Consider the following 18390-nt stretch of genomic DNA (forward strand, 5'->3'; position numbering starts at 1 on the left):
CACCAGCAGCCACTGGAGGAGGCAGATGGACAGGTCTGGTCACTGCTCCTCCTCCACCAGCAGACATTGGAGGAGGCAGATGGACAGGTCTGGTCACTGCTCCTCCACCAGCAGCCATTGGAGGAGGCAGATGGACTGGTCTGGTCACTGCTCCTTCACCAGCAGCCATTGGAGGAGGCAGATGGACAGGTCTGGTCACTGCTCCTCCACCAGCAGCCATTGGAGGAGGCAGATGGACAGGTCTGGTCACTGCTCCTCCACAAGCAGCCATTGGAGGAGGTAGATAGACAGGTCTGGTCACTGCTCCTCCACCAGCAGCCATTGGAGGAGGCAGATGGACAGGTCTGGTCACTGCTCCTCCTCCACCAGCAGCCACTGGAGGAGGCAGATGGACAGGTCTGGTCACTGCTCCTCCACCAGCAGCCATTGGAGGAGGCAGATGGACTGGTCTGGTCACTGCTCCTCCACCAGCAGCCATTGGGGGAGGCAGATGGACAGGTCTGGTCACTGCTCCTCCACCAGCAGCCATTGGAGGAGGCAGATGGACAGGTCTGGTCACTGCTCCTCCACAAGCAGCCATTGTATGGACAGGAAAGCTGTGTACTATATGAAGAAGGCTGCAATAACAAGTGCAGGAGAAGAATGTGTAATCCTTACACCAGTGCCACAAAATCATGTCCCCAATACATCTGTTAGAAAAAAAATATTGTGATCAACCTACTGAATATCCACACTCAGGAGCCAAACTTCTAGCATTAATCTCGGAGGTTAGAGCACTAGATGAGATCTATTAGTTGGGCCAAAATTTAAGAAAGGTAAAGAAAGCCTTGAAATGAAAGCACCGTTCTCACCAGCATAAGACAGGTCCATGGGCAGGAAGCAGAAGTGTGTCAATTAAAGGAATCATGCCGCATAGCAAAATGAATATATTTTAAACAGTAAAAATGACACACTGAACCCCGGACTCTTCCTCTCCTATTTACACACAATCATCACCACACACTGAACCCCGGACTCTTCCTCTCCTATTTACACACAACCATCACTACACACTGAACCCCGGACTCTTCCTCTCCCATTTACACACAATCATCACCACACACTGAACCCCGGACTCTTCCTCTCCTATTTACACACAACCATCACTACACACTGAACCCCGGACTCTTCCTTTCCCATTTACACACAATCATCACCACACACTGAACCCCGGACTCTTCCTCTCCCATTTACACACAATCATCACTACCACTGTACCCCGGACTCTTCCTCTCCCATTTACACACAATCATCAGTACACACTGTACCCCGGACTCTTCCTCTCCCATTTACACACAATCATCACTACACACTGAACCCCGGACTCTTCCTCTCCTATTTACACACAATCATCAGTACACACTGTACCCCGGCTCTTCCTCTCCCATTTACACACAATCATCAGTACACACTGTACCCCGGCTCTTCCTCTCCCATTTACACACAATCATCACTACACACTGAACCCCGGACTCTTCCTCTCCCATTTACACACAATCATCACCACACACTGAACCCCGGCTCTTCCTCTCCCATTTACACACAACCATCACTACACACTGAACCCCAGACTCTTCCTCTCCTATTTACACACAATCATCACCACACACTGAACCCCAGACTCTTCCTCTCCTATTTACACACAATCATCACCACACACTGAACCCCGGACTCTTCCTCTCCTATTTACACACAATCATCAGTACACACTGTACCCCGGCTCTTCCTCTCCCATTTACACACAACCATCACTACACACTGTACCCCGGACTCTTCCTCTCCCATTTACACACAACCATCACTACACACTGTACCCCGGACTCTTCCTCTCCCATTTACACACAACCATCACTACACACTGAACCCCGGACTCTTCCTCTCCCATTTACACACAACCATCACTACACACTGAACCCCAGACTCTTCCTCTCCTATTTACACACAATCATCACCACACACTGAACCCCGGACTCTTCCTCTCCTATTTACACACAATCATCAGTACACACTGTACCCCGGCTCTTCCTCTCCCATTTACACACAATCATCACTACACACTGAACCCCGGACTCTTCCTCTCCTATTTACACACAATCATCAGTACACACTGTACCCCGGCTCTTCCTCTCCCATTTACACACAATCATCACTACACACTGAACCCCGGACTCTTCATCACCTTTCTATCTACCATGAATCCTGTAGCTTTTGCAATTCTTATTTTTTTCCTGTGCTAAAATCAAACAAAATGTTAAGTGCTAGTCTGCTACCTGCACCGCCCGTTTAAAATGAAGTAGTCCTCATTGTAAAATAATAACATACCTCCTGCCCTGTCGCGGGTGCTACTGCGCTCCCGTCCCTCAGTCCAATCTCAGAAGTGAGAAAGCGGCAACACAATAGAGGCCGCTGAATGGCTGCAGGGCATAATGTCACCTAAGCAGGGAGATCCGGCGCCAACATTGCTGGACTGGCGCCAACATTGCTGGACTGGCGCCACTGCAGGAGGTGAGGGCCGGGGAATACTACATTTATAAAGGTGATGACTCAGAAGTGGATAAACCATGCAACTTTTTGCAATTTGCCTTCTAACTGATGCGTCTGTCGCACAGGAGTCATGAAAGAGAATTGTATCCTTAACACTTCGACTACATATGACGGCCCTGTACGCCATGATCGGGAAGGGGTTCCCACACGAGGACATGCAGTTACATTATGGTGATTATGTTGGCACATAAGCCATGCCTGTACGATCGCAGCCGGGAGCTCAGTGTAAGTGATAGCCCGCCTGCCCAGGCTGTTTAACCCCCAAAATGGCGCGATCAATCGTGATCACAGAATTTAGAAGGTTAGCAGAGGGAGGGGGCTCCCTTTCCCACCCGATCGGCACACCTGTGATGTCGTGATGGGCTGCCTATGGTAGTCATGGCAACCAGAGGTGATATAATGACCTTGAGGTCTGCCAGCTACGGTGGCCTGTTAGACCATGCCAGGAGTGTTCTGACAGTGTATCCGGTCATTAGATTCATGCTGCACAAACCACGGGCAGCATAAACCAGAGCCGGCTGCAGCCACGGAGGTTTCACTGAGAAATACTACAGCGTTCAGAGAAGACCGATAGAAAAGCCGGCCCGGGACTACCAGGAGAGGCCTGATCAGCCTAATGCGGCCCCCGACCATGTCCTTACCACCCTGCTTCGGTCTCTGGATGCAGTTGTGCAGCGAGGGTCAGATTCAGCCTCCTCTTGCACTGCACATAATTGAATAATAGGTTTCCTTTAAAGAAGATCTGTCAGATTCTGTAATACAAATGGAATACATTAAATAAAGACCTTGAACCTGATGAAGTTGATGTACTTTCTTTGAAAATCCAGTCAGAATAGCTGCAAAATCATTTTTGAAAGTATAAATCCAGTGTCCACACCTAATCTGCCTCCTCAGTGTCCCTTCACTCTGCTGCTGAGATCTCAGGAGGCTCAGTACAAGCTGCAGCTGTCACCATGGGGAGAAGCAATCTAATCAGAATCGTGAGCGCTCTCACTTATGTGGAGCAACCAATCTGACATGGATCTCTAATGTAGACATACCAGCCTCACCAGGTTCAACAGCTCTATTTCATAATACAGTTTGAGTTATGAAATCTGGTGACTGCCACTGCAGCGCCTCTTCGATATTCTTGTGGATACCCCATAAATGTGGATGCCATGATCCAGCGCTCTCTCCTACAAGTACACTCCCCTGATGAGGCCTCGATATTGAGGCAGAAATGCGTTGGGAGGGCTATTGGATGGATGTGTTGCTTGTATACAACAGAAGATCCAATGTAAAGCCAGTTCTGGCCACGTCTGTACCGTGGACAGGCACACAGAGCCACCAACGTCGGCAACATGTGGACATGTCTGGCCGCTGCTCCACAGCAGCCATCTGAACCTGGCCTTAAGCTCACAACGGTAGATAAAATACTATCTAATACTATACTATGGCTACTGACAAGGTAATAAAGTTGTGTGCCTCGTTCATACAAGCAGATTTTCAATCCTTGTGCCATCTGTGGTTGCAATGGATAAAACACGGACACTCCACACACAAATTTCAGGCTATGTTATAGTGGACATGAGTGATTTTCCACTCAGACCACAGGTGTGTTATGAAAACATTTCCGTATTCACTAGTCTGCTTCATTTTACTGACCATCCACGTGCAGGTAATGGCAGCAGAGTACAGCGGGTGCACTCAGAGGGGGGCAACTCGGGAAGCACACAGGAGAGCAGTGTGAGGGGGCATGCAGCACCGAGGAGAAGCAGGGTGCTGCCGAGAAATATACAAGAGGACTGATCATATGGCTCTGATATCTATGCACTGGGGGTTGCAGAAGGGGGTGAAAAAAGATACAAAGTTGCAAGAAAAACTTTATAGGCTGGTCTTTTGTCTGTATATCAATAATACTTCAACAGATACTGCGCTTTGTAAAAAATATTCACATTATGGAAATAAGTCCTTAAAATATATACCAGACTCAGAGCTAGGTATGAGGATACAACCTGAGTTGTATACAGGAATAGTGGCCTCCACACATCATATTCCCTGGTCACAGTGGGTGTCCACAGTGCATCATTGAAGATGCTCCCCATACAGTTGTAAGAGTCCGGTGGTCGTGCTCGACTGATCCAGAATGATGATTTTGATTTCTTCTGGAGGTGCTGCCCCGATACAGGAGCAATGAAACACTCAGACAGTCGCCCGATGCCACACCGATACCACACCGATACTGCAGGGTATGGCTCGGGTTACTGGCAGCGCAGCTCTTACTGATTGATCACTATAGAGGGATCTTAGCGTTTGCATTTATACACCTGATCCCTTGGGGTCTCAGGCCGGCCATACATGTTTGTTTGGCCGGCAGCTATCTCGTCCGTCTTTCCCATACTCCGCAGAGATCATTCAGCCATTGTTGGGAGACAATACAATTAGACGTCCAAAATCGGCCACGACAATTAATCTTCCAGGCCGATGTTGGAGGGATCGGCGGACATTTGACATGGGGGACTTTTTATGCATAAAGCTTACTAAATTGACAAAAGGTGATATTTTACAATAGTCCATGATTAGTTTTTGGATTTAAAAATAATAGTATTTTTAGAATATGCAAAACATTAAAACCCTAAGGAGCTAACTCTTATAGTGCTAAAACCGTAAGTGTACAAGTCACCCACAAAACCGTGACACCGACCACAGGCAGGTACTTAAGGCACCATGTTTGTGGCCACAATTAAGAAGATTAGCCCAGGTGAAGCGCCCATGCTGTGAATAGAGCCTGCGTGTGACCCCGCATGTGTGACCCCACAGGTGAGTACAGGTAGGTGCCCATCACTTCACCTGGCCATCTGCAGCCAGAGACGGCCTACGTTTATCGAGCTGGAAAAGAAACACTTATTAACAAGTCATGTCAGATCATGCAATGCCATAATCAGTCACAAGCAATGGAAGAAGACGTTCATCCCCGAAAACATCCCCAGAGCTCTCCGCTGCAGAGCTGCGCCGCGGCCCCCATCATCCGCATGGTTACAGACAACGCTGGAGCGTCCGCCCCCGACAATCCTCCTTTTCTTGGCTTAGCGGGGGACATGCAGGCGGCACGGGGGGGGGGGGGGGGGGGGGGACACGCAGGCGGCAGGGGGGGAGGGGACGGGGGGGGGGGACACGCAGGCGGCACGGGGGGGGGGGGGGGACACGCAGGCGGCACGGGGGGGGGGACATGCAGGCGGCACGGGGGGGGGACACACGCAGGCGGCACGGGGGGGGGGGGGACACGCAGGCGGCACGGGGGGGGGACACGCAGGCGGCACGGGGGGGGGGACACGCAGGCGGCACGGGGGGGGGGACACGCAGGCGGCACGGGGGGGGGGACACGCAGGCGGCACGGGGGGGGGACACGCAGGCGGCACGGGGGGGGGACACGCAGGCGGCACGGGGGGGGGGGGACACGCAGGCGGCACGGGGGGGACGGGACACGCAGGCGGCACGGGGGGGACGGGACACGCAGGCGGCACGGGGGGGGGGGACACGCAGGCGGCACGGGGGGGGGGGACACGCAGGCGGCACGGGGGGGGGGGGACACGCAGGCGGCACGGGGGGGGGGACACGCAGGCGACACGGGGGGGACGACACACGCAGGCGGCACGGGGGGGGGGGGACACGCAGGCGGCAGAGCACAAGGCTTTGTTGTGGTCTGTAACTGTGGAAACACATGTCTGCATAGGAGCTGTAGACTGGAGACGGCAGTGTGATTTCTCCGACCATTGTCATGGTTGCCTCGTTGTTACAGCAGATACCAGGGGGCGTCCATTAGATGAATGTACGTGTACTAGGACATTGTAGAGGAGTCATTAGGGCCACGTGTGCGCTCCTGTAATGTGGAGGCCGCTCCTCACAGATCTACATGGGGACTACATAGAGGAGACGGCGCGGTAAGATGAAACGTTGCGGTGGAAGCCGCAGTTATACTCTGCACATCCAATCTACATGAACACAATGTGCCCTCTGCAAAACTTACAGGAATTAATTTGTGTAATCACTCCACAGTTAAAGGGAGTCCGTCACCAGTGGGGCGAGGTTATACAGAGGTCATGAATATGGAGGACTACCTGGCAGAAGTCTACGAGTGCTCTAGTGATAATCTCCTGCTGATAAAACTGTGATTTTATCAACCCTACAGCAAGCAGCCCAGTAAGTGACAACGCTGGAATCAGGGTAAATGTCTCTACATTAAGCTGATCTCAGCTTAGGTGGCAAAAAATCTGGTGACAGATTCCCTTTAAAGGGAGCAATTATTGCAAGTGGCACCAATGATTAGTTGCTGTAGGCAAAAAGAAATGTACTGCAGAGTCATCCACATGTAATACTAATAGCACTGTGACCTTTACTCTGACACCGGCAGCAATGTATAGCACCTTGTAGCTGACTAATGAATGAGATCAGCTGGTAGCCAGGAGAGGAGGGGACCAGGACAGGGGGAGGGAGCAGGAGGGAGGGGGGGAGAGGACCAGGAGAGGGGGGGGGACCAGGAGAGGGGGGGGGGGAGACCAGGAGAGAGAGAGGGGGGACCAGGAGAGAGAGAGGGGGGACCAGGAGAGAGAGAGGGGGGACCAGGAGAGAGAGAGGGGGGACCAGGAGAGAGAGAGGGGGGACCAGGAGAGAGAGAGAGGGGACCAGGAGAGAGAGAGGGGGGACCAGGAGAGAGAGAGGGGGGACCAGGAGAGAGAGAGGGGGGACCAGGAGAGAGAGAGGGGGGACCAGGAGAGAGAGAGGGGGGACCAGGAGAGAGAGAGGGGGGACCAGGAGAGAGAGAGAGGGGACCAGGAGAGAGAGAGGGGGGACCAGGAGAGAGAGAGGGGGGACCAGGAGAGAGAGAGGGGGGACCAGGAGAGAGAGAGGGGGGACCAGGAGAGAGAGAGGGGGGACCAGGAGAGAGGGAGGGGACCAGGAGAGGGGGAGGGGACCAGGAGAGAGAGAGAGGGGACCAGGAGAGAGAGAGGGGGGACCAGGAGAGAGAGAGGGGGGACCAGGAGAGAGAGAGAGGGGACCAGGAGAGAGAGAGAGGGGACCAGGAGAGAGAGAGAGGGGACCAGGAGAGAGAGAGAGGGGACCAGGAGAGAGAGAGAGGGGACCAGGAGAGAGGGGACCAGGAGAGCGGGGGGGACCAGGAGAGCGGGGGGGGACCAGGAGAGCGGGGGGGGACCAGGAGAGAGAGAGGGGACCAGGAGAGAGAGAGGGGACCAGGAGAGGGGGAGGGGACCAGGAGAGGGGGAGGGGACCAGGAGAGGGGGAGGGGACCAGGAGAGGGGGAGGGGACCAGGAGAGGGAGGGGACCAGGAGAGGGGGAGGGGACCAGGAGAGGGAGGGGACCAGGAGAGGGAGAGCAAGAAAGGGGGGCCAGGAGAGGAAGCCCAGAGAGGAGCCTCCCTCCTTGTTTTATAGATATTTACAAACAAAATAAGCCAATGCAAAAAATGCTGCCATCATCCACTGTGGTCTTTGGAGAACTGCAATTGTGTAGGCCACACTGAATCCCATTATCTTACATAGTGATATCCTGCATTCACAGCTTATTTATTCACGTTACTTCGCCCACCAGTTTTATCTCGCTCTTCAGTCGGGTGATTCCAGCCCTCTCGCTCTTCGTTGCTCCGACAGCGCCCAATTCATGGATAGAAATTGCTGGACTGGCCATCCTGTCCACAGACCGCACTGCAGGAAGAAAACACATTCACCTCTCTGTTTTGGTTTTTCTATTTTTGCATTAACTTTTCATTTATCAAATTGAACTGTACAACTAATGAGAAAACCACATCAGGGTTTTTAATCTATTGAGGACATAGAAGTATAGCAATATGAGGTCGCTTTCATCGAGAATATATAACATTGTACACAACAGCGGCCAACAATCCCCAGCTCCAACGTAAAGGGGGATCCAAAGAGGAGGAGGAAAGCTCACATTCTGGAGTAGGCGGAGTACAATGACAAAGATTAGGCAGCCACCGTGGGAAAAGCTGCTTAATGTCAGCTGGGGCAATTGTGGTCAAGTGGCAATTACTACTAGCATAGCGGCCACACCAGAGGCCACCCCAGCGGCCTCACCAGAGGCCACACCAGCGGCCACCCCAAAGGCCTCACCAGCGGCCACCCCAAAGGCCTCACCAGCGGCCACCCCAGAGGCCACACCAGCGGCCACCCCAGCGGCCACACCAGAAGCCACACCAGCAGCCACACCAGCAGCCTCCCCAGCAGCCACACCAGCGGCCTCCCCAGCAGCCACACCAGCGGCCTCCCCAGCGGCCACACCAGCGGCCTCCCCAGCGGCCACACCAGCGGCCTCCCCAGCGGCCACACCAGCAGCCACACCAGCAGCCACACCAGCAGCCTCCCCAGCAGCCACACCAGCGGCCTCCCCAGCGGCCACACCAGCGGCCTCCCCAGCGGCCACACCAGCAGCCACACCAGCAGCCACACCAGCAGCCACACCAGCAGCCACACCAGCAGCCACACCAGCAGCCACACCAGCAGCCACACCAGCAGCCACACCAGCAGCCACACCAGCAGCCACACCAGCAGCCACACCAGCAGCCACACCAGCAATGTGAGCAGCGCAGAACTCATTCCTGTAGAATATACTCCTATTAAGTAGGAGACAAGTTACAGAGGTCGTCCACTACCCTAACCCAGGCATTTATGGCAAAACCAGGAATTAGGGTAATGCTCAGATAGGACCCCATATACAGTGTCTAAAAAGCTTCATGTTTTATGCCTTTCTGCTTCGCTTCCTGCGCTCTGGCACCAGCTCTGCTGTCAGTCATCACTTCCGCTTCAGATTCCTCTGCTTCCTTCTGACTACATTTCCCATCATGCCTTGTGCTAGGCTGTAAGCCAGCAGTGAGCACAGACTGGCAACGCTGGCGCCGCCTACACTCCTCCCCCAGTGTCACACACCGCCTCAGCATATGGCCCTGTCCAGGACAGTGACACTGCTGTGGGAAAGTCACTGATATAGGAACAGAAGTAATACAAAGCACCAGAACACCAGACCTGATAAAGAGTAACCCCTACTACCCCTCACTGACTAATCATGGTCTACTGTAATAAGATGGATGGAGAGAGCTGTATGAATGCATGTACAGTATATAATAGCTGGAATACAGCAGTGTGCATATATCTTACATGTATATACACTCTCCTGTATACAAACATATACAAGGGAAAGCTGTGAGGAAAATGGGAGAGCCGTGTCTGCCGCCGTACCCACAAAAGAAGTGAGTGAGCTCTGCTGAATAGAGCACTGCTCACTCACACAAGGTGAAAGTCACATGATTAAGAGGTCACATCAGGAAGTCAAGAGGGTTAAGGAAAGGAAAGTATTTACAAAAAGAGCTTACTTATCTATGGCAGTTAGTCCACATGAAAGGGACTTTAAAAGTAGCGGCCAACCCCTTTAAGTGTTTTAAGGATGGGAAATGGAGTATTCTCCTCCTAAGGGTTTGCTCACACTGGCGTATAAATCAGACGAGTGCAATGCGAGAAAAAAAATGACATTGCACTCTGACCAATGTTATTCAGTAAGGCAGTGTTCATTTGTGAGTTTTTCCGCAGCTGGAATCGGGTGGAGGAAAGGATCACAGCATGCTGCGTATGGCCGCGTAAAACGGCCGAGACTCGTCAATGGGTGTGAGAAAAAACAAAAACGGACGGCACACTGACCATGCGCATGCTGTCTGATTTCTACACACAAATCTCAAAGAAAAAATATAAAGCTATAGACAGATAGATGAGAGAAAGCTATTAGATAGGACAGACAGATATCCTGTACTTACAGCACGTCACAAGCCCCTACATATTATAAGCTTGCACCCATTCGTGCCTTTCATGTGGCAATAAAGGGTGTTTAGCCTGGTTCAACCTAATCAATAGAAATGACATGGGGTCCTCCCGCTGCGCTCAGTGACAGCCGGCGACTGTGATCAGTGGTGAGGTCAGTAACGTTACCGACGCCACCACTGGTCAGACCCGCCGGATCTCGCTGAGCGCAGCGGAGCTGGGGCCTCAGGACGAGGCTCCGCGGGCTTTGATCGTCAGGATCGAGGAACGTCATGGGACTACGTCGGACCTGCGTGGGAACTTTGCCTTCTAATAAATTGGTAAAGGAGGGACTGTCTCTTGTTTTTTTCTCTTTCTTTCTTTTTATGTCTTTCAAGGTTTCCATTTGTGGACTACGGCAGATTCCCTGGACTACAGCGGACCTGCATGGTTTTGGGTTTTTTTAATTGGTAAGCCAGGGTAAGGCTATGTTCACACTAGGTGTTTTTTCAATGCAAATTTGCAGATGCATTTTACAGTACCAGCAAAGTCTATGAGATTTCAGAAATCTCATGCGCACAACTTGGTTTTTTTCTGTCCTCAGTATTTTGTGTTTTGCATGTTTTTTTGCACAATAGAGCATGTCACTTCTTTCAATGTTTTTACTGCATTTCTGACCCATTAAAAGCAATGGGTGGTGCAAAAAACGCTGAAAAAAACGTCTAGTGTGAAAAAAAACAAATACGGAAGTATGTGAAACCCATTATTTTTGTGATTTTCCCAAGTTTTCTGAGATGGCAGTTAGGATTAGTATGGTTTAATTAAATTAGTGATGAGTACAAAGTAAACCCTGGCAGACCAAGGTGTGAAATTAAACAATGCCTGTGGCCTTACAAGGTGTGAAATTGAACAATACCTGAGCAAGTCAATGGCAGACCAAAGTGTGAAAGTAAACGGTGTCCTACAAAGTCAATGCTCTGCCAGTGTCTTAGGAAACAATTTCTGAACAATTCACTTCCCCGCTGACATTTGTAATGTGTATTTTTCATGAACATGTCTTGCAGTAGTGACCTGTGTTCATGCTTCTGTGGTGGAAACAAAGCTGCACTTTCAGACCCTGAAAAACACAGCAAAAAATGCACCAAAACCTGCATTTTTGATGCTGCATCTTTCCTGCCAAGAGAGCAGGTTTTTCTGCAGAAAAAAAATGCACCAAAACGCCTAGTGTGAACATGGCCAAAGTGTTGGGGAGTGTTTTAAAAAATCAAATATTTTGGTCTTTGTTTTTTTCCTTTTTACTTACTGGGCTAGTAATAGACACCTCTCCATTCGAAATGCAGGGCTTGATGCCAGTTGTGATTTTTTACAAATCACAGCAGCCATGAACCCCAACTATCATTACCCCAATTGCCACCGCAGCAGGGCAATTGTTAATAGCTGGGCAAAGCGCCAGAATTGGCGCATCTAATCTGATATGCCTCCTCTGGGGTGGCTGAGTGCTTGTATTTTTAGACTGCGAAGGACCCAATAATCAGGGACTTCCGAGCCTGAACATATCAGCCCCCAGCTGTCAGCTTTACCTTGGCTAGTTTTAAAAAACAGTGGGGACCCCAGGTCATTCTTTTCATTTATTAGGTTAAACAAGCATAAAAAGCTACCACAACAAAACCAGAACCCGTCTAACTAGTTTTTATAGGAAGATGTCGAACAAAATTTTAAAAGTTAAACAATTTTATTTAAATTTATATTAAATCAAAATTAGATTAAAATGCAGGTACTTCCACTATCAGCTTACTTTCATTTACAGACTTAGACCACAATCATAGATTTCTGCATAAATATATCCCAGATTGATAATAATTATTAGATGCTTCAATTCATTAAATTATATTACATTATATAGAACCTAAATTATAAGGTGCTTGTGCCACCAGGCTGCTCTGTAGGATTTTACAGGCATAATGCAGTAGATTATAAACATCCCAATACTATAGCAGCAGTCCTGTATATAAAGTGCAAGTGCCAGGGGATTGCTGGTTAAAGGTCTGTTTTGTGCAATGTTTTGCATAATGAGCAGTTCTATGCACAAATATAAGGTGCAAGTGCCAAAGAATTGCTAATCTAGAGGTCTGCTATACACAGTATCTTATATGGTAAATGCTAATAGATCATATGCTTATCCCCAGAAACTTGTAATCCTAAAGTGCCAGTGATTTCACGCTCAGTGTAATAATTAAAGGAGCATACTTACAAGGTTTATAATGTCAGTCTGATATTTACTGACACTGTGTATAGCAGACCTCTATAGCAGCAAATCCTTGGCACTTGCACCTTATATTTGTGCATAGAACTGCTGCTCATGTTCATTATGCAAGACATTGCACAAAACAGACCTTTAACCAGCAATCCCCTGGCACTTGCACTTTATATATAGGACTGCTGCTATAGTATTGGGATGTATGATAATATTCTGCATTATGTCTGTAAAATCCTACAGAGCCTACAGCTGGCACTAGCATCTTATAATTTTGGAATAGGTGCAATACAATTTAATATAATCTAATTAATTGAAGCATCTAATAATTATTATTATCAATCTGGGATATATTTATGCAGAAATCTATGATTGTGGTCTAAGTCTGTAAATGATAGTAAGCTGATAGTGGAAGTACCTGCATTGTAATAGAATTTTGTTTTAATATAAATGTAAATAAAATTGTTTAACTTTTAAACTGCTGTTGGACATCTTCCTATAAAAACTAGTTTGATGGGTTCTGGTTTTGTTGTGGTAACATTATAACTGGAAGTAGTGATAAATGATTGACATCTGAGTATATTAAGCATAAAAAGCTTAATAACAGAGATACTGCCATACAAAAAAGATAACAAAAGAAAAAATGGGCGGATAGCTAGTCATATGACAAGCACCCGTCCAAAAAGCAAGCTGAAAAGCCTAGAAAAACAGGAGAACAACCCAGCATAACATTGCAAGAAAAAGTATATTTACTGCATCAAAACAAAAGTGAAGAAAAAAATATATAAAAGACAAAAAGGGGTGACTAGATGGAAAAAATGCTAGAGGGTCAGGCGCATACAAGTATAAAGATAGTAACAATGGTGCCTGGAATAGACGGAATTGCACAAATGCCCGTAGTCAAAGAATATATATATATAATATACAGTACAGACCAAAAGTTTGGACACACCTTCTCATTTAAAGATTTTTCTGTATTTTCATGACTATGAAAATTGTACATTCACACTGAAGGCATCAAAACTATGAATTACCACATGTGGAATTATATACTTAACAAAAAAGTGTGAAACAACTGAAAATATGTCTTATATTCTAGGTTCTTCAAAGTAGCCACCTTTTGCTTTGATGACTGCTTTGCACACTCTTGGCATTGTCTTGATGAGATCAAAGAGGTAGTCACCGGAAATGGTCTTCCAACAATCTTGAAGGAGTTCCCAGAGATGCTTAGCACTTGTTGGCCCTTTTGCCTTCACTCTGCGGTGCAGCTCACCCCAAACCATCTCGATTGGGTTCAGGTCTGGTGACTGTGGAGGCCAGGTCATCTGGCGTAGCCCCCCATCACTCTCTTTCTTGGTCAAATAGCCCTTACACAGCCTGGAGGTGTGTTTGGGGTCATTGTCCTGTTGAAAAATAAATGATGGTCCAACTAAACGCAAACCGGATGGAATAGCATGCCGCTGCAAGATGCTGTGGTAGCCATGCTGGTTCAGTATGCCTTCAATTTTGAATAAATTCCCAACAGTGTCACCAGCAAAGCACCCCCCACACCATCACACCTCCTCCTCCATGCTTCACAGTGGGAACCAGGCATGTAGAGTCCATCCGTTCACCTTTTCTGCGTCGCACAAAGACACGGTGGTTGGAACCAAAGATCTCAAATTTGCACTCATCAGACAAAAGCACAGATTTCCACTGGTCTAATGTCCATTCCTTGTGTTCTTTAGCCCAAACAAGTCTCCTCTGCTTGTTGCCTGTCCTTAGCAGTGGTTTCCTAGCAGCTATTTTACCATGAAGGCCTGCTGCACAAAGTCTCCTCTTAACAGTTGTTGAAGAGATGTGTCTGCTGCTAGAACTCTGTGTGGCATTGACCCGGTCTCTAATCTGAGCTGCTGTTAACCTGCGATTTCTGAGGCTGGTGACTCGGATAAACTTATCCTCAGAAGCAGAGGTGACTCTTGGTCTTCCTTTCCTGGGGCGGTCCTCATGTGAGCCAGTTTCTTTGTAGCGCTTGATGGTTTTTGCAACTGCACTTGGGGACACTTTCAAAGTTTGCCCAATTTTTCGGACTGACTGACCTTCATTTCTTAAAGTAATGATGGCCACTCGTTTTTCTTTACTTAGAATTTGTATTAGGGCAAGAAAAAAGCAGCTAACAGTCTATTCAGTAGGCCTATCAGCTGTGTATCCACCAGACTTCTGCACAACACAACTGATGGTCCCAACCCCATTTATAAGGCAAGAAATCCCACTTATTAAACCTGACAGGGCACACCTGTGAAGTGAAAACCATTTCCGGTGACTACCCCTTGAAGCTCATCAAGAGAATGCTAAGAGTGTGCAAAGCAGTCATCAAAGCAAAAGGTGGCTACTGTGAAGAACCTAGAATATAAGACATATTTTCAGTTGTTTCACACTTTTTTGTTAAGTATATAATTCCACATGTGTTAATTCATAGTTTTGATGCCTTCAGTGTGAATGTACAATTTTCATAGTCATGAAAATACAGAAAACTCTTTAAATGAGAAGGTGTGTCCAAACTTTTGGTCTGTACTGTATATCAATCATAAATATGAATATATAGAATAAGCATAAGAACAATCTCTAGTGGGGAACCCTATACAAGGGGACCTTCCACCTGTAAGATGGCAAGGTAAAAACATAAGAGTAGTGTATAAAAAACGTAATCTAAACCAGGTACCGAAACAATATGCAAAATCATAGGTAATTACCTGACAAACTAGCACAGTCAGAGTGGAGGGGGGGGGGGGAAGATGGAGTGGTGCCAGGAGCCCGACGCGCGTTTCGCGGTATGACCAACAGCTTTCTCAAGGGCAAGTGGTCCACTTGCCCTTGAGAAAGCGGTTGGTACCTGGTTTAGATTACGTTTTTTATACACTACTCTTATGTTTTTACCTTGCCATCTTACAGGTGGAAGGTCCCCTTGTATAGGGTTCCCCACTACAGATTGTTCTTATGCTTATTCTATATATTCATATTTATGATTGAGATATATATATATTCTTTGACTACGGGCATTTGTGCAATTTCGTCTATTCCAGGCACCATTGTTACTATCTTTATACTTGTATGCGCCTGACCCTCTAGCATTTTTTCCATCTAGTCACCCCTTTTTGTCTTTTATATATTTTTTTCTTCACTTTTGTTTTGATTCAATAAATATACTTTTTCTTGCAATGTTATGCTGGGTTGTTGTTCTTTTTTTCTAAGCATAAAAAGCTGTAGAATAAGGCACTAAAGGGTGCAAGTTTATAATAAGTAGGGGGCGTGTGAAATTATATATCTGCAGGATTTCTATTAAATATCTAATATATTTCTATCATCTCTATATAAGATAGCTTTATTATTTATCACAACTGGATTTAATTTGCACAGAGTATTATTATAGTATGTAAAAGATAAGATAATAGCATGCGGATGCTAGGCAAGAAAAAAAAATTACACAATCGCATAGCACTCGCCAACTTTTCTGGCTGAGAATCTGAGCGATTTTATATAGGCAGATGTGAGTGAACCCTCAGGTTAAGTTACCACAATGAATTTTTGGCGCTGTGCAAAAAACAAAGTGTCTTACAATTCCAGAAAAATGGATGAGATTGATAGAAAAGAAAACAAATGTAATCAGCACATGACTGTATCAATAAAGTTTTGCCAACGTCAAATACCAGAAAGCATCAAAAACAAAAAATACAAAAGGGCTGAAGAGAAAAAACAGCACAAAACAGGATCTTATCTGGATGATAAATATCAGGAACCAGTCAGGGTGCGCACAGTCAGGGTGCGCACAGTCAGGGAGCGCACAGTCAGGGAGCGCACAGTCAGGGAGCGCACAGTCAGGGAGCGCACAGTCAGGGAGCGCACAGTCAGGGAGCGCACAGTCAGGGTGCGCACAGTCAGGGAGCGCACAGTCAGGGAGCGCACAGTCAGGGAGCGCACAGTCAGGGAGCGCACAGTCAGGGAGCGCACAGTCAGGGTGCGCACAGTCAGGGTGCGCACAGTCAGGGTGCGCACGCATCATTCCTCTGATAAATATCAGGAATCAGTGACACCACGGTGAGGGTACGCATGGTGAGGGCATGTGCACGGTCAGGAGACGTACACACCACTGCTCTGATAAATATCAGGAATCGGTCAGGGAGCGCACAGTCAGGGAGCGCACAGTCAGGGTGCGCACAGTCAGGGTGCGCACAGTCAGGGTGCGCACAGTCAGGGTGCGCACAGTCAGGGTGCGCACAGTCAGGGTGCGCACAGTCAGGGTGCGCACAGTCAGGGTGCGCACAGTCAGGGAGCGCACAGTCAGGGAGCGCACAGTCAGGGAGCGCACAGTCAGGGAGCGCACAGTCAGGGAGCGCACGCATCATTCCTCTGATAAATATCAGGAATCAGTGACACCACGGTGAGGGTACGCATGGTGAGGGCATGTGCACGGTCAGGAGACGTACACACCACTGCTCTGATAAATATCAGGAATCGGTCAGGGAACGCACGGTCAGGGAGCGCACGGTCAGGGAGCGCACGGTCAGGGAGCGCACGGTCAGGGAGCGCACGGTCAGGGAGCGCACGGTCAGGGAGCGCACGGTCAGGGAACGCACGGTCAGGGAACGCACGGTCAGGGAACGCACCACTCCTCTCCACACCAAACTCCTTCCCGCTCAGGATGTGATGCAGAAGGCTCTTCATGTCAGATGGACTCAGGTTCATGAGGCTTTCTGTGGCTTCCTCAGCTGTATGATGAAAAGACATTAATCAGTGTTTGCACATAATCAGAACTAGAAGTAAAATATCATTTTCATGACCAACACAATAATATTTAATTGATTGCAGCTTTATTACTGTAAATGTGTGTATATGCATATAAATATGGACAGCGAGGCAGCACAGCCAGTGATAGCATCCATTATTAACCCGTCCACTCGGCTTCTCAAGATTTCTCCCTGGAGAGGAAAAAAGGCATGGTTAATAAAGGGTTAATAAGGGGATCATCTCACTGGACCTGCCGCCTCATTTCACTGTTGTATCAAAGGTATTTATGTGATTATGTAGATAGAGATGGATCTTACACACACACTATGTCACATACATAAATTATATATGCATACACACAAAGTATCAGCAATCAATGGAAAGAAACATCCACCAATCAGCTGGGGGCTGGAGTCTAAGGCTATGTGCACACTGTGCGTTTTTGATGAGTTTTCGCGGGGCTCTTTCCGCATGGCAATGCACCAAAAATGCTAGGTAATCTATCTGCCAGCTTATGCAATGACAATCCTGTTGTGCTGTTCACATAATCAGGAATTTCCCCCTCAGGATTGTCATTGCGTTTAAATCCGCAGCAGGTCCATTCTTTATAGCGTACCTGCAGCGTTTCCCGCCCATTCAGGTCAACTGAACCACAGCAAACCCGCAGGTATAAATATATTTGCTGCGTATTTCTCTGACTCAATTCAAGTCAATAAGTCAAATACGGCACAAAAATGCTGCAAAAACGCATAAAAGAATGGTACCCGGGGAAGAAGACTACTCCTCCCATCATCCAAAAGCCGGTCCCGCTGATAACAGCAAGAGCGGCGTGGCTGAGGGGAGAAGTAGTCTCCTCAGCTGAGCCGACGTCTGTGCGCGGTGTTAAAAAAAAAAAAAAAAAAAAAAAAAAGTAAAAATCTACATTAAAATAACAAACAACTTATTCTGACCTGTCCGCCGTCACCCCGATGTCCCCCGGCGGTACACTG

The 18390-nt window shown here is 48.1% G+C and overlaps 1 protein-coding gene across 2 annotated transcripts in view; it reads right to left on the reverse strand.

Annotated features, from left to right (window-relative positions):
• PHKA1 (phosphorylase kinase regulatory subunit alpha 1) overlaps window positions 1-18390 on the reverse strand; it is a 262039-nt gene that overhangs the window by 93925 nt on the left and 149724 nt on the right. For both annotated transcript variants that reach the window (XM_073639602.1, XM_073639601.1), the window contains exons 26-27: window positions 17281-17382; window positions 8168-8283 (exon numbers count right to left, since the gene is read on the reverse strand). In XM_073639602.1, coding sequence (XP_073495703.1) covers window positions 8168-8283; window positions 17281-17382 — 218 coding nt within the window. The remainder of the gene's footprint in view (window positions 1-8167; window positions 8284-17280; window positions 17383-18390) is intronic.

The sequence above is a fragment of the Phyllobates terribilis genome, unplaced genomic scaffold (assembly GCF_046119375.1).
Source record: "Phyllobates terribilis strain yellow unplaced genomic scaffold, ASM4611937v1 Scaffold_7__3_contigs__length_470593459, whole genome shotgun sequence".
Classification (NCBI taxonomy): Eukaryota; Metazoa; Chordata; class Amphibia; order Anura; family Dendrobatidae; genus Phyllobates; species Phyllobates terribilis.